General features: G+C 32.7%; 2 protein-coding genes across 2 annotated transcripts; one reads left to right on the top strand and one right to left on the bottom strand.

The window, feature by feature from the left end:
* The first annotated feature begins 1715 nt into the window (after positions 1-1715).
* Positions 1716-5787, top strand: LOC139493244 (perlucin-like protein). Its single transcript, XM_071281475.1, has 5 exons — positions 1716-1967; positions 2322-2413; positions 2768-2849; positions 3806-4029; positions 5664-5787. Exons 1-5 carry the CDS (start codon positions 1796-1798, stop codon positions 5700-5702), a joined length of 609 nt encoding a protein of 202 aa, XP_071137576.1. The 5' UTR covers positions 1716-1795; the 3' UTR covers positions 5703-5787.
* A 4904-nt stretch (positions 5788-10691) lies between these two features.
* Positions 10692-17147, bottom strand: LOC139493241 (actin-like). The gene is made up of 3 exons (XM_071281471.1): positions 17004-17147; positions 15030-15206; positions 10692-13527 (listed from the first exon to the last, which is right to left on the bottom strand). The coding sequence occupies exons 2-3, from the start codon at positions 15150-15152 to the stop codon at positions 12514-12516; spliced, it is 1137 nt and encodes a 378-aa protein (XP_071137572.1). The 5' UTR covers positions 15153-15206; positions 17004-17147; the 3' UTR covers positions 10692-12513.
* Between the last annotated feature and the right edge of the window lie 3553 nt (positions 17148-20700).

The raw sequence follows: 20700 nt of genomic DNA, 5'->3' as shown, positions 1-20700 counted from the left end.
ATATAAAACGGAGGGAAAATATGATACATGCCCAAACAAAAAATATATATAAACGAGTCTAAATTGAAAACTACGTTCAAACCTATGATTGCGTTGGATAAAAACCGCAATTTTTATACGTGTGCATGTCAAACAAATTTCGTTGTAGAAGGGTCTAAAAACAGCACAAACAACATTTTCCAAAAGACCAACAAAGTGAAAAAGTATATTTAAACAAAACGCATTTGACTAACAGGTCGAACAACTGATGTTCTTTAACCCTGCTGACTGCCATTGGCGACTGCCAAATAAAATTGATCACAAGATGTAACAAACTGGATTTTAATATAAATTTAATACGTCACAGAAAAAAAAAATTGTTAACTTGTGGCCACGATGTTGCACCACAAACATTCGGTGTCAATATTTCTTTAGTACACCAGATCTAGATTTCGACAATATATGTCTCTTCAGTGATGTTAGGGATCGAAACGGTATTTGGAAGGCCATATAATTTACTCTCAATTTAAGATTGACTCTTGAATTTAAGAGTCAATATAGGATGAACGGATCATATAAAACGGAGGGAAAATATGATACATGCCCAAACAAAAAATATATATAAACGAGTCTAAATTGAAAACTACGTTCAAACCTATGATTGCGTTGGATAAAAACCGCAATTTTTATACGTGTGCATGTCAAACAAATTTCGTTGTAGAAGGGTCTAAAAACAGCACAAACAACATTTTCCAAAAGACCAACAAAGTGAAAAAGTATATTTAAACAAAACGCATTTGACTAACAGGTCGAACAACTGATGTTCTTTAACCCTGCTGACTGCCATTGGCGACTGTCAAATAAAATTGATCACAAGATGTAACAAACTGGATTTTAATATAAATTTAATACGTCACAGTATATATATATATATTATAATACAGAATAAATGATGCTGACAGGGGCGGATTTTACTGCATTGCGCCTCCTTAAATATAATTTATATTCAGCATATCACGGTTTTTTCTTTTTCAAACTGAATAACTGCAAACAATAAGGGATTGGATAAAAATATACTGAATACAGAAACAAATGTGATGATAGACAAATATAATTACAAAACAGCTATTATTTTTAAAGATACAAAATACAGAAATGAAGCCCAAACATCCCCAATCCATACTCTGTGTAGTTAGAACTTGAAGCAGCTGGCATTTCGGGACAAAAAACGTACAAGAGAAGATAAAGATTAAAAATGTGGTCGTCAAGCATATTTTGAAAGGGTGGAAGGTGGGGAGGGGGGGGGGCGCTTATTTTTCGGTTCTATAAGCAGTTTGACAAGTGAGGCCTGGACAATATTTTCCAAAACATCCTTGTGATTTGAAAACAAATATTCTAGATAAGGAAGGGCCGGGTGCCCTGGACCCTCTTCTAAACCCGTCTCTGGCAATTAACACACTATTTTTGATAAATAATGATCTTGTCAGTTTCCGTAGGCAAGGTGTGTTCTCTTTGTTCATTGTTGTTTGTATAGGAAAAAATATACACTTATCACAGTTCTTCAATACGAAGCGTGTATGCTTTTGGTCTTATACAAAAATGAGTATTTAGTGTTTTAACCATGTATAATCATTATTTGGTGCATATTTTACCTCTGTTAAGTTTTAATTAAGGTTGGGGCTTAATCATTATTTTATACAAATCTGCCTGATACGTGAACGTCGATCCGTGCACGTATCCGGATACGTGATTAATGCAAATGCTCTAATAAAAACCTGTTTAATATTGTTGTTTATGCAAACATACATAGCCAGAAATGTTGGCCGTGTATTTGATAGCTGTAGTAATCTGCATGTCCGAGGCAGAAATATGTTTTCAGGAAAAAGAGGCAAACCTCATCAACGAAATAAAAGCGTCTTTAAATAAGATGCAAGAGAACATGAAAGGTGTACTTCAAACGGTAGAAAAACTTGAGGTTAATATCAAAGGTAAGGTTTTTCAATTACAACATTACAGACAAAATATATCTTTTAAAGTTTGATCAACAAAATAATCGAAATTTGGCTGAACTTAATCTACGAAAGAAAAACTATAGAAATACAGTTTTACCAGGAAACCAATGCATATATGACTCAATTTACCGTACAAAACACTTGCTAAAAAGACCTTTTTAAGGATATTAAGACAACACAGTTTTGAACCGAAAAATAAATTCAGTGTTTTGAGTAAATTGAAAGTTGTGGTCTAATTGTTAAAAGAGTAATATCTAAAGAAAAAAAAAAAACAAAAAACAAACAATGATACCAAAAGGTATTTTCAAAATAATAAATATGCATTTGCAGAAAAATCTAACATTTGCAGAAAAGGATGGAAAGAATATAAAGACCATTGCTACATATATCAAAGTGACAAAAAGTCATGGCGGATGGCAGAGGTAAAGTTGTATCTATTTACATTCAATCTTACATGTATATTTTTCATTTTTTTATTGGAATTATGTGTGATGAAATAGCATTTTTGTTAACGCGATTCTAATGCATTTTTATTCAAAACTCCTTTTTCTTGCTTATAAATATGATTTCATACATAGAAATAAGATCATGGGCTATAATTGAATATGAGAAATCTATTTGGTTTAATGACTGATTCAAATTAAAGTGATTGTTATAATCTTTTGGAATTAATATTGGAAAATCTAATCGACTTTATAAACAATGAACTTTTAGAACCTGTTTGTTTCAATGTTGTGTGTATAGATATATTAAAAGTGTACTTATTTTATTTACAGGAGCAGTGTCGAACAATGGGAGGGTATCTTGTTAAGATAGAAGATGTTTCAGAACATAATTGGGTAGTGACAAATATAAAAGGTATACTATTATCATACAGCTAAAAATTTGAAATTGATTAGATATTCACTTATTTGTAAACCTATATAATTATGAAGAATGTTTTGCTAGTACAGGGATCATTTAATGCGAATAGCATAACTGTTCCCGTTTATCATTATATAATACTAGTACACCCATTTCAACTGCAAATCGAATAACGGTGCTATACCGTTAATCTACCCTAAACCATGCTGTTATCAAATAATATGTCAGCTAAAAGATATAAAACTTCATCATCAGTATCAAATGCAAGATAGCGACTAATTGTAGCAAGTTCCTCATTTGATTTAGTTGTTCTCAATAAATGTATAGTCCTTTTCTTAAATCAGAAAATTTTGAGGCAGATTGGCAATTAATTGGCAAGACTGTTTGCTGGATTAAAGAAAAACAAACAAGGTATTGCATTATTCAGACCGTTCTACAAATACCAAATACCAAATGTTTGTGTCTTTTTGAATCAAATTGATTTTTTTGCTATTAAAGGGTAGATAACTAGGATAGGATTTTTTCCAAAAGAAATGATAGAAAAAGTTTCCCTTTTTTACTTAATAATATTTCTATTGAATATACTTTTAGCTTGAAAATAGCACGGTGATCCATTCTTTTTGAATTTTGAAAAAATATATGGACATAAAATCATTCTGTTAAAGTATAAGAACACTCTATTTGAGGAAATCCGTACCGATTATCTACCCTAAGTGTTGAAGCATTTTGCAATGTAAGAAAATATTTTTTTTATTGTTTCATATATATCTTCGCCGTTTAAAAAGAACGAGACACGGTTAGTTGTGCTACAATTACTATTGTCCTATTGGTGTAAACTTTTGGATGTTTAAACTATTCCGTATATGTATTTAGTTACCGAACCATGCGTAAGGTATATTGTGTATAAAGCTTAAATGAATACGATCAGTTTATCCTTAAACATATTTTAGATGGCAATCTTGGCTCAACATTGATAGGAGCGTCAGATGTTGGGAAGCAAGACTGGAGATGGGCATTCGACCTATCTAAGGTTAAATATAGCCTTTGGAACCCTGGTCAACCCGATAACGTCGGAAATGTTGAAGGTTGCTTGGAGCTTCGCTCTGTATTTGGGTATAAATGGAATGACTTTCCATGTTCTTCTACTAATTCCTACGTATGTGAAAGTCAACAGGTAATTCTAATCATCATCAGTATTCGCACATTAGGGGATTAAGAACGCTTACGTCTGTGCAGAGGTTTTGATTACATTCGATTTCATTTATTTAACAGCTAACACGGGTACATTTGTAAAGAATGAAGGTAATCCGTAATAAATATGACAATATCTAATAATTGTCAACATATTTGTAAATAATTGAATTAAAAACAAAAATATAAAAAGTGATCATGAGAAATCCATAAAAACAGCTAACGGCATATATGTAGCTTAATTCTGAATATTTCAGAGTAAAAAGTATTCTTTTTTGGATTTTAATAAATATTGATCGCTTTAGTAGATGATTTAGGTAAGTTTGTAAAGTTGCGTCATGGCACACACATGGAGTTTCTTGTGTGCGTATCAGTAGAACACGTAAGTCAGATGATATTTCATGGTCATACACGGTAAAGAATTGCAAAGGCAGGATAGAAACTGATCAACATTCCAAAGTCATTCTGAATGGTACTTGTGAACATTATCTGTACATAATTCTAGGATTGAGTTCCTGTGCATATTTAAACGTACTATTCATGATTGAAATCCCTTGTGTATCTCTTCGTTAGTTAGCAAGGTACTAAGACAAACATAGACAAACGGACGGGATACTTGAACTTGTAAATAGTTAAAAACACGAATTAAAACTATAAATTAAAAAAAATATAAGCTACCTGCATTTACTTGTATTAACCGGGGTTAACCTATAAGATACATGCTCTCAAATGAAATCAAAAGCTGCGCGCATGTGTAATAATTGTTTTCGCGCAATGATAATGCACCGCAAGACATTCAGTTTATTTTGATTCTAGTATTGAACAAATATTTGATGAATATTTGATGACATAAATGTTGGTCATTTATTCCTAATTCGACCTATGTTTGAAAATTATTGGATGACAATGATGAGTTTAGTTTTAGCTAAACTTTATACATTAATAACGTCTAATGATAAGAAAATCGTCAAAGTACTTTGTCGCCAACAAATCTTTTACACATGTGGTTTCAAACAATAAAAAAATTGCTAATGTCCCCATCTACAACACTCATTCACAAATGTTGACAGACATAATGATAATAATGATATACTGCGGATTTATTATTAATTGTTGGATACCAATTTTCGATGATTTTTTGAGAACATGTGAACCACCAATTTAAATGTTCAACGAATTACAAATTTTCTGTAGACTTTGTATGCAGAGATCGACAAAACCAAGAAATCAATTATCCATAAAAAATGTTAGTTTAATTCAATCCAAGAAAATGGTTCCCACGAAAATAAATGAATTCACAGTATCACTTTTAACTGGTGCTTGCAAGGTTTACTCTACGTCAGCTCATTTAACTTTGCTAGCAGAATGCAGTCACCAACAAAAACAACGAAATTATCGGCCAAGAGAGGAAACTGAGTTCAATGTGTACAAGCATGTTGAAAGCTTTAATATCTCTACACATGTTCCTCTTTCTGATTTGTTGACGCAGCTTACAAAGAAGAGTGAAATAATTAAAAACTACACTACTTCATGTAAACGATGTTTGTTGGCCCAAATAAAGGCACCAGTAGTAATTCATTTTAATCAAAGTAATCAGCTTAATTTTTATACTTTCAGGGAGTATTATGTCTGCCGTATTCCAAATTCAGGAGATAACCCTCAAATGAATGCTACCAGAGATTAACGAAGCATTTCTGTCTGATAAATTATATATATTAAATTTAAAATATATTTCATTCTGTTCAAGTTTTTTACTCTTTAAATTTAAAAACAAATTAGATGATACGAAGATGGTACATATAATGACAAGGGCCAAAAACATAACAACAATAAACAAAAACAAAATAAACAAAATCAGACAATCACAATAACATGAAAAAAGAGAAAATAGAAACAATTATTTAAAGGCATCCCGAAAAGTAGGTTTTAAAAGGCCCGAAATAAGACAAATAACGTCCTAATTTATGTACAAACAACAAACGGAAATGTGGCGGTTTAAACATGCTTTCTTTGTGACAAATCCACCAAATTACATGCAACAGTCGTGTGACAGAAAAATATGAGAACAAATTTTAAGATTGGTTAGTTAAAAAGGGCTTAACTCAGCAAATCGACTCAAAACAAAACACACAATAACCCAAAAAATACAAACCCTAGAGTAAAGTAAGTGAAAGCTGTTTCGAATTAAAAGCTCATAGCAATATTTAATAAAAAAAAAATGACCGTTGGTCATGTTGACTTATTTGTAGATCTTACGTTGCTACACATTACTGCTGTTTACAGTTTATATCTCTATCTCTAATAATATTCAAGATAATCACTAAAAAACTGCAAAATATCCTTGAATTACCATTTCAGTGGCAGCAACCCAACAAATTTCAAGGCAGATAGATCTTAATCTGATAAACATTATTTTATCCCATGTCAGATTTGCTCTAAATGCTTCAGTTTCAGAGATATAACCCAAAAACTGCATTTTATTCCTATGTTCTATTTTTAGCAATGTCGGCCATGTTAGTTGGCAGGCAAGGTCAACGGACAATATTTTTAAACTAGATACCCTAGAGTTAATTGAGGCCAAGTTTGGTTAATTTGGCCTAGTAGTTTCAGAGGAGAAGATTTTTGTAAAAGTTAACGGACGACGACAACGATCGACGGATGACGGACGACGGACTACGGACGCCAAGTGATAAGAAAAGCTCACTTAGCCTATCGGCTAGGTGAGCTAATAGTAATAATGATAATAATAACAATACACATAATAATAATAATAATAATAATAATAATAATAATAATAATAATAATAATAATAATAATAATAATAATAATAATAATAATAATAATAATAATAATAATAATAATAATAATAATAATAATAATAATAATAATAATAATAATAATAAAAATACAGTACTTATCTTAAAACATATTCGTATTTTCTTTTGTACAAAAATTACACACATTTTGAAAGGTTACGTGTATATTATGATGTAAATTCGTTGTAAGCTAGTTTGATTCAAATAAAAGATATCTAAAGACACCTATGATACTAGCAATGACAGATGATATCTCTGAAAAAGCAGTTCAACGCTTCTGCTAAACCGACTCATCAGTAGTTTAAAAAATCTGAATAAAATTGAAAATGGAAATGGGGAATGTGTCAAAGAGACAACAACCAGACCAAATAGCAGACAACAGACGAAGGCCACCAATGGGTCATGTATACCCGACAAAGTATATAAACTACAAAAACAGAGGACAAAACAAAAGACAGGAGTATATCAGGGTAGCGACTGACGTCTGACTAATAGGTAGAATGGGGCTGAATATTGAATATTAATTTCTGATGAATATTCCTAAAGTAATGAATATAGAGAAGTTCTAGTTCGGACACACACTCCATTATCTAGTATATCATAAGAGCATGAACCTGAAGCACGGGGAGGCACTATACTGTCTCCACACGGCACTAAAGACAAACTCTATAAAAAATAAAATTGAGAAAGGAAATGAGGAATGTTTCAAAGAGACAACAACGCGACCAAAGAGCAGACAACAGCCGAAGGCCACCAATGGGTCTTCAATGCAGCGAGAAACTCCCACACCGGGAGGCGTGCTTCAGCTGGCCCCTAAACAAAAATGTTTACTAGTTTAGTGATAATGGACGTCATACTAAACTCCGGAATATACACAAGAAACGAAAATTAAAAATCAGGCAAGAATAACAAAGGCCAGAGGCAAATGGAAACATAAAAATCCGACTGTTACTAAGTTATGAATGTTTTATTTAAACGTTAACGTTTGTAAGATTCTGTGATATCTGTTTTATTGATAAAACATGTATTACTAGATTTTTTTACTTGACTGGGCGGGGTTTAAGAAGTTCGCTCATTCAAGACCAGTCCATCTATAGACAGGAGTTTTGGGATAAACTAATCAATGAAGTGTCCAGTTATTCGTCCCATATTATACACTCAGTATATGCGTTTAGTTACACTGATAGGTGATTAGAATTCAATATTGATTATAACGGCAATCATCCTTATCACACAAATCTTCAAATAGACTGTCCTTATGCAAATTAAAACATAAGCTCTGCCCGATCAGTTGAAATAACATTGGTAATAACACTAGTGTAATAACCTCATCAAAAGTAAATAGTTGTATAATAATAGGTCATCAAATGTTTTCTTTTACAGTACTTTCATATCCATCTTAAATTTCTAGTAATTGTTTATGATATTTCACTGATCCTTTTATACTTAATATATTATCTGCTTTGTCAGTTGCCGAACTTTATCAGTTGAAATACTAAATACAATTGATTATAAAAAACATAAAGGAAATAAATGAAATTAAACAATCGAAAAAGGATGAAAATAAACGAGAATGTGCATGACGTTATAAGCATACTAGTATGTTATTGTCTTGTCTAATGAAAGAAAAACTATCTAGCACTAAGAAATGTCAACTTTAAACTGAGAAATGTAAACTTGGAACTGAGAAATATCAACTTATAACTGCAATATATCAACTAGGAACTGATAAAATAAACTCATCATAGATACCAGGATTAAAATTTTATATTTACGCCAGACGTGCGTTTCGTCTACAAAAGACTCATCAGTGACGCTCGAATCAAAATCTGTTAAAAGGCCAAATAAAGTACGAAGTTGAAGAGCATTGAGGATCAAAAATTCCTAAAAGTAGTGCCAAATACAACTGAGGTAGAAATGCCTTAGTGTTTTCAAAAATTCAAAATTTTTTTAACAGGTAATTTATAATTATGAGCTTATCAATGATAACTCAAGTCAACACAGAAGTGCTGACTACTGTTGAAAAGAAAAATGTAAAATTGAAAGTTAGATTTGTCTACTTGGAAGTTATAAACGTGAAATAGGTTACAAAAAACCATATGAGTTAACCTTGCTGTATAATATCTATTTAAACATCTATTCTTTTTTTATATAGTTCTCTGTTATACAAAAATGGTAAATGTTTAGAGCTTCATATTGTCTATATATGAGAAACAATGATATTTTACTTACAAATGTTTGCGAATAAGAATCATCAAGCAACGGAAGCTTCGCAAGTCACAACAATAGATTTCTAACGATTAATGAGTGGGTCAGTTTTTTACGTCCAATGACAAATATATCACACATGTCACAATGTGTACATATGTTGAATAGATATGAAACCTGCTGTTTACAAAGCTGACAACCCGGAGTTTAAACATGGAAGTTCACAAGAAAGAAGCTACATAAACACACAATTCTGACATACAGTTGATCACATTTTGCTCTGACTTTCAAAGACAGAGGTCTAATGAAGGGAATATCCGCCATAATTGTACATTTCTTATTTTGTAAACTGAAATTCCTTTATCTGTAACATGCAATTTCTTAATTCGTAAAATGCAATTTATTAATTTGTTACATGTATTTTATCAATCCCTTAAATGAATATCTACCTTTTTGATTTGTGTATGTAATTCCTTAATGTTTAAATGAAAACTCTATTTTTTACGTATTTTCTTCGTACGTTACATGCAATTCTACATTTCTGATTTTGTAAAATGTAGTTTGATTGTTTGAATCTAGTTTTGCGAGAATGTGTCGGTGAACATGTTACCGCTGCCAGCCAATGAGAAGTTCCGTTTCTTAAGAAAAACTAAAAGTTACAAATCAAGAATGATATGTGCGACTGTCATACAAGTGAGAGGTTTATCTAGCTATAAAACCATGTTTAATCCACCATTGTCTACATAAGAACATTCCTGTACCAAGTCAGGAATATGATAGTTGTTATCCATTCTTTTGATGTGTTTGAGCTTTGATTTTGCCATTTGATTAGAGTAAGGATTTGTATAGTCATATGAAAATTATAATCTTACATTTGTAATCATGGGTCGTATTTGTTATAGTATATAGATAACTGTTACTGTGAAAACGTTTGGACTATGTTTAATTTATGTGTTGGTTTTGTCGCTTTAAAAAGATTAGAACGGCTTCATATATAAACTTACTAGAAAAATTCAAATACATGTTCATTTTTTTTATTATTGAATTCTTGCGTTGAACATATGTCTGAAAGGATTTTTCTTGTTAGTTTATGTTTAGAAGCGATAAAACAAGCACAGGAAACAAACATAATCCCCCAAAAAATAAATATTATCGTCTGGTCGGTTTAAATTAACTAAGTCAGTTCACATCGTTTAACCAAAAATGCAGGTAGCATCATTTAGCAAAATGTCAATTAAATCCAGAGACAGCAGTCTTTCCTCAGCCCACAAAAATATAAGAAACAAACCGTTAAGCTATCGTTGTTCAATTTGTGTTCACTATTTACAGTTTCATCACTGATCGTTTGTTTTATTTTTACCGATAGTCATATTGCAACAATCCCCTATCTGCCAAGAGTCGATGGAACATTTGCGTTCTGTGGACGCGGGAACGGTCCTGTCACTGTTGTTTATTAGGTTGAGAATCACCAGAGTAACACTTGTTTTGGGTCGTGTCATGATTTGTTGACGAGTAGCTGTTACACTCTGTCAACAAATCATGTGATACAGTGTCAGGAATATTAAGCTGATTGTCTTAGACGAATGGCACATTTAGCTATTTATGATTTGAAAACAAATTATATCAGATTACCAGTCACTACTTTATTGTATTTGTATGTTTCTATACTATATAAAGGGACATAACACAACTTAGATGCATATTATTGATTAAATATAGACTCTCTTTTATATAACCCGCTTTTGATTCCGAAGTCTACACTTTTTTTTTGACATTTTTCCATTTCTGTGGTTGGATATTCATATACTCGGACACATAAGAACAATTTAAAGAATTAAAATCTAGCTTTTAAAATTACAATCGGTACAATTAAGGGGAAAATTTAGTGTTTTGTGTTTTATTTTCCCGATAAAATCATCGACTAACAGTAAACTTTCCCCCCTAATTTAAATGATTATATTTTTAATTTTAGTTCTTTTGGTTACTCGTTCTTGACAGAATAAAAGGATGTCCTACCCAAGATTAGGTTACATGTCTACAACATATATAATCCAATATCAAAAATCGGTATTATGAAATACTATATTGGGTACGAGTTGGTAGGAATATGAGTTGGTATTTATTGGGTACGAGTTGGTGAAGGTACGAGTTGACATTGATCTACTGTGATCTCGTGCGGAATATAGAGGAACTATTTCATTCTCAATTTGTAAAACGTTTTGAATTGTAAAACTTTTTAATTTGTAACTTGTGGTTAGTAACTTGTAGTTTTCAATTGGAAACGGAACTTCTAATCAGCTGTCAGCGTTGAAAATTACACTGGCACATTTTCGCAAAACGTTACTCAAACAAGGAAATAACATTTCACAAATTCAGAAATGTAGAATTTTTGTAACGAATGAATGAAATACATTAAGACATTTAGAAATTGCATGTAAACATAAGTTATGAAAAAAAGTAGAAATTCATGTAATGGATGAAAAAAAATACATGTTACAAATTGATAAATTGCATGTTAAAAGTTAAGAAATGATTAGTTCTGGTCTTGGGTTTATTACAAAATCGGTTCAAACCAATGAATTGAACATTTTCATTTGATATTTCTCCATAAACCTCTATGGAAGGAAATATCCGCCATAACCTCTCGCATTCGGGGAAATTTTACCACATGAGAACTGATAATAAAGCTGTCATACAAGAATGAATACATTCGCGAATAAAAACCAGCTATGTAAGACACACAATTACAAAGACAGCAGCTGATGTGTACAATATATTTATAATTTCCAAATAATGACCATTGCTTCAATTTTTCTTCATAACTCACAATCCGTATATTTGGGTATATGCATTTGGCTACAGTGGTAGTTTTGCTGTCCAATTTGTTCTGCCCTAACAATCTGTAATTTTTACCAATGATTATATATATACCCTTCTATTTGCGTGGAGGTATATAACTTTCAACACATATTTTGATAAAGAGAAATTATTGATCGCTGTTATTAGCACCACTAGTAAAATGCAGTTAAACAAAACATATGGTATCACGAGGCATATAGTCATCAATCTAGTTTTGCCAGATGCAATTGTTATGTTACTTTTCAGTAAATTTACTAAAGATAAGTTGAATCTGATTCATTGGAATCGTATTATTGTTTTTCTCAACGTTTAAAAATGGTTGGTTTCCATAATGTGTTTGATTCATCATTATATTTGTTTCGCCTGGTATCTCTCATGAGATTCTTAAAACTCAAACAACAATATATATATTAAACGATCCTCCAAATGTGTTTTTGCAGGTTTTTGTCATTTAAATATATAGATTTTTTTTAAATAACAAAAATTGTTTGAATACAGAAATGATATAAAAGTATAAATCAGCTAACATATATCATGTTTATATTATAGCAATTAATTACAGTTTTACCAAGACGTTTTGCAGTTTAAACGCACTTTCTATGAACGATTGTTGGACCGGTTTCGTCGTATTCCTGTTTTCTAATCAACATTTGTTGGAAGCATGATAATGAGGCTAAAATGGATCCACCAATCCAAGCAGAATATTTTCTTTCTGGTGGAGCAATAACTTTGATTTTCATTGTTGGTGGAGCAAGTTGTGTCATTTCTTTCTGCATACGTCCGACAAAACCAGGATACATAGTTGAACCACCAGAAATAACGACGTTAGCATACAAGTCTTGATGAATATCGACATCACATTTCATGATACTGTTGTATAATGTGTCATGTACGCCAGAGGATGTCTTGGCCATGAAAGATGGTTGATGAAAGATTGCTTCTGGACATCTGAAACTTTCATTGCCTATTGTGATAACCTGTCCGTCAGGTAGTTCGTAGCTTTTCTCTAAAGTTGACGAAGAAGCAGATGTTTGCATTTCTTGTCCAAAGTCTAATGCTACATAGCACATATTTTCTTTTATGTCTCTTACGATTTCTCTTTCGGCTGTGCTTGTGAATGAATATCCTCGTTCTGCCAGAAGTTTCTTCAAATAGTCTGTAAGGTCAGTTCCAGCGAGATCCAACCCCAAAATAGCATGCGTAATGGCATTACCTTCGAAGAAGGGTACAGTATTGGTTACACCATCACCAGAGGACAACACAATGCCAGTTGTACGACAAGAAGCGTATAAAGACATTAGTGACTGGGTAGCAACGTACATAGCTGGAGAATGAAAGGTTTCGAATATAATCTCTGCCATCTTTTCTCTGTTGGATTTAGGAATGAGGGGAGACTCTGTCAGTAATACGGGATGGTCTTCTGGCGGAACAAAAAGTTCATTATAGAAAGCATGATGCCATATTTTCTCCATATCTTTCCAGTCTGTGACAACTCCATGTTCAATTGGGTAACTAAGTGTAAGAATTCCTCTTTTGCTTTGAGCTTCATCCCCAACTAAGCAGTGTGTCGGTCCTCCACGGCCATTTAATGATTGAGTCTGAAAACCACAAATGCAATTTCAATTTTATTAATTTCTTCAAATTATCCAGTTTCAGTTATCCATATATTTTCACTGTTTTGACATTGGCCTAGGACCAAAAAAACTATCAGAAGCCCTTACGAAGTCCACTGTTCGGTTTATATTGTATCTGAGAGATTAACACTTTACCTTAATACCTGCCTGTATTTTGACTTTCTTGAATATGCATTTCTGTTTTGATTTACAGTTCGATATTGTTAATCTTAAGCATTACAGTGCCCTGAGGACGCTTAACACAATTTGATTTTACGTTGAAATTAGCATATACAACGTATAGATATACAAAAAAGTAAAATAACAACAATATCGAACTCCAGGGAAAATTAAAAACGGAATGTCCCTAATCAAATGGAAAAATCAAAAGTTCAAACACATAAAACGAATGGATAACAGCTGTAATATTTAGGACTTCGTACAAGCATTTTCATACGTAGAAAATGGTGAATAAACCTTGTTTTATAGCTCGCTTAACATCTGACTCATATGACAGTCGGATGAGATTCCATTATATTGACAATGAGGTTTGAACCAAAACAACAGGCATTATAGGTATAAATGTCAAAATAATGGTACAGCAGTCAACATTGTTTTATAAACTTAATCAAAAATAAACAAATATATCAACAAAGAAAAACACCGAAAAGGTATATAGACAAAGCAGTAAATAGTAAAAACGAAAGACAACTGTTTAGCACTGTATATTGTGTTTGTTTTTTCATCTGTGGCTGGTTATGTTTATTCGTATAAAATCATTATATTTATCCATTGGACGTCGGGATGAACTTGCAAACAATCAGTTGGACTTATTTCAATTAACGCATTCGTTGTAGCAGTGCAAGATTGAACTGTACGGAAGCGTATTAGCGCCACACATTTTTTTTTATTCCTATCTTTGCGTTATAACGCAAACCATTGCATTATTATTCAAACATCTGCAATATAACGCATTGCGTTATAACCCTAACATTTGCGATATAACTCAAACCTTTGCGTTATAACGCAAATATCTTGATTTCAATTATTCTTTAAATATCCGTCTGTCATTCATTTCGGTTGTGATTTACTAGTAGATAAAAAAATGTTTGCGTTATATCGCAAATGTTTGCGTTAAACGCAAAGATAGGAAGAAAAATTAAAAAAAAATGTGTGGCGCTAATACGCTTCCGTAGAACTGAGTATAAGTACAGTTGATTTATTATAATAACTTATTCAAAATAGGAAAGGAATTTAAGTCTTCTATGGATCTTACAATACTTTTACTTTATCTTCAATATAATTATCGACTTTTTCGATGAGCACGTTTGAACATTGACATATAAGTTTAAAATGAATCGCACAAAAACACTTATGTTTGCCCTCCATCCAATACCGTATGTAGCCAGGTAATAAAGATCGATTTGATTATACAAAGTGTTCATATAAATTTCAAAAGAAGTTATAAAACTTCAAATTTTACAAACCGATCTGTTTCTTCCAACAATTGATGGGAATACAGATTTCGGAGCATCGTCTCCAGCAAATCCAACTTTACACAATCCTGATCCATTGTCAATTACCACAGCGGCTACGTCTTCATCGTTCATCGTGGATTTTGTGTATTGATGAAAAACTTGTTTCAACACTGTCACAACAATTGACTGTAAAGATAAAATTAACACCAGTTTATTCACCGGTCTTAATTATCTTTGCACCTAAAGAAATGATTTGTTTTTATATATATCGATAAGAAATAAGTCGTTTGAAGACTATTATCGTGAAAGATATCACTGTGTCTAAACCACACCGGCAAAGTAATATAATCATTCTATGTACTAGGTAATCTTTTCTGTGAAAGAACTTGTTTTCCAATGACCCACAAAACTCCTTTTTAACACTGACGTTAGATTAACAATAACAATGTAATGCGATTATGATTTTTTTTATTTGACCAAACCGGGTTATGCATTGTGAAATCTATGACAAAACCGGGTGGTAAACATTGACAAAACCGGCCAGTTCCATTTTGACATGACCTATTTCTTTCGTTCTATACTCAGAAATACAAGTAATGAGATGTTCATAATGACAAGTTTTGCAATCTCCGTGTCAGTATTTATCTTCCCGTACTTTCTTTCCGTACAATGTGATCAATTTAACGAGAAATTAAACAATTTCGAGGCAAGTTTCACCCAATTCGTCATTTTGACGTGCATTTTTACTTACTTCTCCGTTAATATAGAACGGTTGTAGAAAATATTGCATATCACAATAAAAAATAGTTGTATATGTATATATATTCTTCGATATCATAAAAAATAAGAAAATAATAAGGAGAAACCTATCTTTCATCTGTCTATTAATGTTCCGTCATTGTGCCGGATGTTAGATAGCATCGAGTCGGAACAAATTTTGCCGGTGTGGTTTAGACACAGTGGATATCAGTTTAAATAAAAATGCCCGTATTCAATTTACCTCTTTTTCCAGTGGCGATGCTAACTATTAGGAAATTTTGTTCTCAATACTCGTCAACTTCGTACTTATTGGCCTTTTTAACTTTTTTTGGATTCGAGCGTCAGTGATGAGTCTTTTGTAAACGAAACGCGCGTCTGGCGTATATACTAATTTTAATCCTGGTATCTATGATGAGTTTATTTACACCGGACGACGGAAGCCAAGTGAAGATAAATATCATAGTTCCTTTGGAACGGTGAGCTAAAAAGACTAAAAATGGTCTGTGTATATTTGCTTTTCGTTTTGAGATGTAAAAAAAAAAAAAAAAAAAAATGAAAGTGCTTTCATTTTTCGATTTTGATTTCTCTAAAAACACAACGGAAAACAAAAGTGTTTATTTTTTATTTTTTTTATTTCTCAAAATCCAAAATCAAAATCAAAAGTGTTTTCGTTAATCGTTTTGGATTTGCTTAAGTGAAAACAAAAACGATATTTTGATTCAATATCTGTATTTGGTTCTATATATTTCTTGTTTTACATTGTATTCCTTTCTTATTTCATAGCCATTGGTGCTATAATAGAACCTTTAGTTAGTTTTCATCCCTGTAGGTACCCCGGTTTTCTTTACAACACTTTCATTTTCGTTTTGGTTTCAGAGAAAACATCGGAAACATTTTTTTTTTTATTTGATTTTTGAGAAATCAAATAAAACAGAAGATGAAAACACTTTCGTTTTCCGTTTTGGTTTAAAAGAAATTAAAATGAAAACGAATAAACGCAATTATACATATACTATCTTTATAAGACAAAGGCGCTCTTAAATAAAATACGCTTAAAAAAGGCTGACTCTCCCTTTCGCCTCTATCATGTCAAATATTCAACAGAACACAAAATACTTGAAAGTTTTATTGAAATATCGTCACTCAATAAAGAGAGTATTTTATTGATGCAGATGACCTGAAATACAAATGTGTGTCTGTATATCAACATACTTTAATACTTACAAATTCAGAACATACAATTTTAGTCGTACAAGAATAAAGTAAACAAATCCAAATTAAAATTAGAAATGAGTCTTATCATTACAACAGGTTTTTCCATTTAAACTTTTGCTTTTGCTTTACATCATCATCTTTAAAATACCTTTTTAACTGACCTGACCTAAGAATCATTTTTAAACATGTTTTGTAAAATTTAATCATCTTTAAAATTTACAAAAATCGTCTCCTCTGAACCGAAACTACATAAACAAATTCGTTCAAGCCTGGCCAATATCATCATTCGAGTATCTAGTTATAAGAACGTGCGAGATTACCGAGCCTGCCAACAAACAATAAAAATAGTTAGAAATCAAACATAGGGGTTAACATGCAGCTTTTGACTTTTATTTATCCGGAAAGCATTAGCGCAAATTACAAATAGTAATATTGTGTAACAGGGTAAGATATATCTGCTCTAAAATTTTCAGACGAATCAGACAACCTGTTGTTGGGTTGTTTTTGACCTCCAATATTGACGACGAAGCAGGCTGCCGTTTCATAAAACGATCGTTAGCGTACGTTTGAACGTTAACCAAACGTAACGCTAAAATTCCGTTTCATAAAACAATCGTACTTTGCGATGGTCGTACATTGCGTGTGAATCGCGAACGCTATTAACGTGTGGTTAAACCTGTCGCAAAGCGATCGTTAAATAAAAGATGGTCGTCGCCTTGCATACTTTGGGGTACTTCTGACGCCGAATTTTTAGACGACAAAGGATTTTCGGGAAAGGATTGAAATCAGTGACAATATAAATGACACATATAATTGAGCCGCGTCGGATAGAAATCGACCTTATGCAAAAAAAATCTCAAATTGAGTTTTGTTCATATTAATTTTGCTTATAGTCATACAATTTGAATGCAAAAACCCGTTTTACTCTAGCTTTCTTCTTTCAAAAGTTTCGCTATTTCAAAGTTGTGACGGCTACATATATTTAACTTCAGAATCTCACGACAACGTCGTGAAATTAGCATTATCGTGCATTAATTTTATTCTTTATCGGTCCTTTTCTCCTTATAGAGAGGGCCACGAAAACATGCATTTGTATATAATATTTAATTTATTTTATAAGATTGTTACAATGAAAACATAAATGATTCTCTAGTTTTCAATCCAACTGTAACCAGTACATGTGAAATGTTACTCCTCTGAAGCACGAGGACAAAATTCGTCACGGAAATTATACTGGAAAAAAGGACGGACTTCATTGTACAGATAACGCATTCTCTCCTCTGTCAGCCCTGCTGGCTGAATAACTTCTGGGAGTGTCGTGAGCAACTCCGGTACGTTTGTGCTTTCCTTAAGCAAAGCCAGTCTTTTCTCCGGTTGATCAAGAGTTTCTCTCGCAAACACGACTCTGGTAAATCGGAAGTGATGGAATTTTCCTATACCTCTGGGTGGTTTGAAATAATTAGTGAAGAAATTATCCCATCTGTACCACATTAAGCTGTGCTCGTCATCGTCATTTTCATTATAAACTTCTGACCTACATGTATTGCATTTGGCAGAATTGTCAACAATTTTAACCAGTTGTGATACAGTGTTTACGTCCGACTTTCTAAATTTCTTTTTCAACATGCCAAAACATGCGTCACATAAACATTCTGTGTGCCCAGCAATCATAAAATGCAAATTAATAGTTTTGTGTAAACCCTTTGCGCACCTCCACAACAGATAATGTAAAGTAGTTTTATTTTTGTTTTGTCCCACAGAATTATCAGCATGAAAATGACACGCCTTTTCATCGTAAGTATTACCATGCAGATAATGGTGGAGCATGCTTAAAAACAGCATTGGGTCCATGTGTCCGACTTCAATTTTCCCCGATTGTTTGTTGCTCATTAATAGAATAATTCGTTTGCATTGGAAAGTTTTCATCGCAAACTCCAAATATTTGAACCTTTCGAGGCGTTAAAAAGTAAAGAGCTCCAACCTCTTGGGACCAATGTTGCAAGTTTATACATTGTGAAAAGTCAATAGTCACGGCTGGTAATCTACACACGCAGAACATTTGGTTCTGCAATGAAAACCGTGAGAGGATTTTCCGGTTGTGCTTGAGTGGAGTAATTGTCACCGCTTCAAAAGGTATGTACATTTCTAAATCTCAATTTTCTTATTCAACTGATCAAAATATTGAAAATCAGAGAATGCTATGCTGTGGTGAATACCTTAGCGAAGAAATACATATATCATTTACTGTTGTACGTAGAGTTGAACTCTTACAAAATCAGTTGTCTCACGAGAAATTGCCTAAAAAAGTGACATTTCAATTTTGAAATGGTTCTATTTACAGACCTACAAGTTCAAATTTAGTTTTTTTAGGGCAATGGGTATGAATGTTGTTTTTGACGGCGTGTACGCTGTCCGAGATTGTCAGACGTCTTAATTATTCCAAAAACTACATTTTTTCATTAAGTCTTGCGTATATAGTCAATATGTTCCGCAACTCATATTAGAGGAGTAACGAAGGACTCAAATATCGAAATACGCCTGAACATTGAGAGAAAAAACAATTTTGAATAATGGAATGGACTGGCAGGACCCTTCAGCCCCTAATTACAGATATATATTATACCTCAATCGAAAGCTTATCAAAAGAGGAACAAAATGTATCAAGTCAATATGTTCCGCAACGGATATTAGAGGAGAAACGAAGGACTTAAATATCGAAATACGTGTGAACATTGAGAAATAGCCAATTTCTGCAAAATTCACAGATGCATTGTCGGAATAACGGGCTGCAGGAGCGGATCCAGTCATTTAAAAAAAGGGGGGTTCCCAACGCAGAGTAAGGGGGGGGGTCCAACTATATGCTCCCATTCAAATGCATTGATCGTCCAAAAAAGGGGGGGTTCCGAACCCCCCGGGATCCGCCAATGGGCTGTCGGAATACCAGGCTGTCGGAGTAATGGGCTGTCGGAATAGTGGAATGGTTGTTGGGCTAACGGGAGATCACCATATCGGCAATGATATAGCATACATTTGTACATCTTTCTAATAAATAAAATTTCTTTCGCTTCATTGTGAAAATGGAACTTAAAAATTGTGAAATCATTATTTATGCGAAAGCCATGTAAAAGAGGATCGTAATGGGGGGTACCTTTATGACGAATAACGGTAAAAAGATTCTTGCAAAATGACATGAACTGTAACATCCGGTGCATGACCATTTGCTTAATGACGTTTAAAAAAAAGACTGCTTTTGACAATTTTTTGTTTCCAAAAATAACTGTAACTATTAATTATTTGAGATCTCCGAATCTCGAGAATACGGTGGCATTATGCGGCTACATTTATGAAAGAACGAGATAACTATCTTGTGGGAACGACATATAAAGTCTACAGTCTGTGATGCACTGGTTGTCGTTTTTCCTGTACATCATATTTATAGTTTGCTTATTTGTTGAAGGCCGTACGGTGATCTAACATTTACGTCATTTGGTCTAGAGTGGATAGTTGTCTCATTGATAAATCATACTGCATTTTTCTTATTGTAACAAGAAGCGTCAAGAAGCGACAAGAAGAAGAAATTTGGCGACAAGAAAACTTTTAAAAAAATATTTTGATTTACGAGAGTTATAATGTTATTTTCCTTCTTTTTTTAATATATTGATAGATATTTCGCTGTGATATTATGCTTTTAATTTGTACAATGTAC

The sequence above is a fragment of the Mytilus edulis genome, chromosome 10 (genome assembly GCF_963676685.1).
Source record: "Mytilus edulis chromosome 10, xbMytEdul2.2, whole genome shotgun sequence".
Classification (NCBI taxonomy): domain Eukaryota; kingdom Metazoa; phylum Mollusca; class Bivalvia; order Mytilida; family Mytilidae; genus Mytilus; species Mytilus edulis.
The sequence above is the reverse complement of the archived record's forward strand: the minus strand, read 5'-3'. Positions and strand labels throughout refer to the sequence as shown.

What these genes read in the sequence shown, in the direction of transcription:
- LOC139493244 (XM_071281475.1), top strand. Translation starts at nt 1,796, where the DNA reads ATGTTGGCCGTGTATTTGATAGCTGTAGTAATCTGCATGTCCGAGGCA. An exon ending in AGTCATGGCGGATGGCAGAG is followed by an intron (nt 2,414 to 2,767) that starts GTAAAGTTGTAT and finishes TTTTATTTACAG; the next exon opens with GAGCAGTGTCGAACAATGGG. An exon ending in GGTAGTGACAAATATAAAAG is followed by an intron (nt 2,850 to 3,805) that starts GTATACTATTAT and finishes AACATATTTTAG; the next exon opens with ATGGCAATCTTGGCTCAACA.
- LOC139493241 (XM_071281471.1), bottom strand. Translation starts at nt 15,152, where the DNA reads ATGAACGATGAAGACGTAGCCGCTGTGGTAATTGACAATGGATCAGGA. An exon ending in TTGTTGGAAGAAACAGATCG is followed by an intron (nt 13,528 to 15,029) that starts GTTTGTAAAATT and finishes TGTGGTTTTCAG; the next exon opens with ACTCAATCATTAAATGGCCG.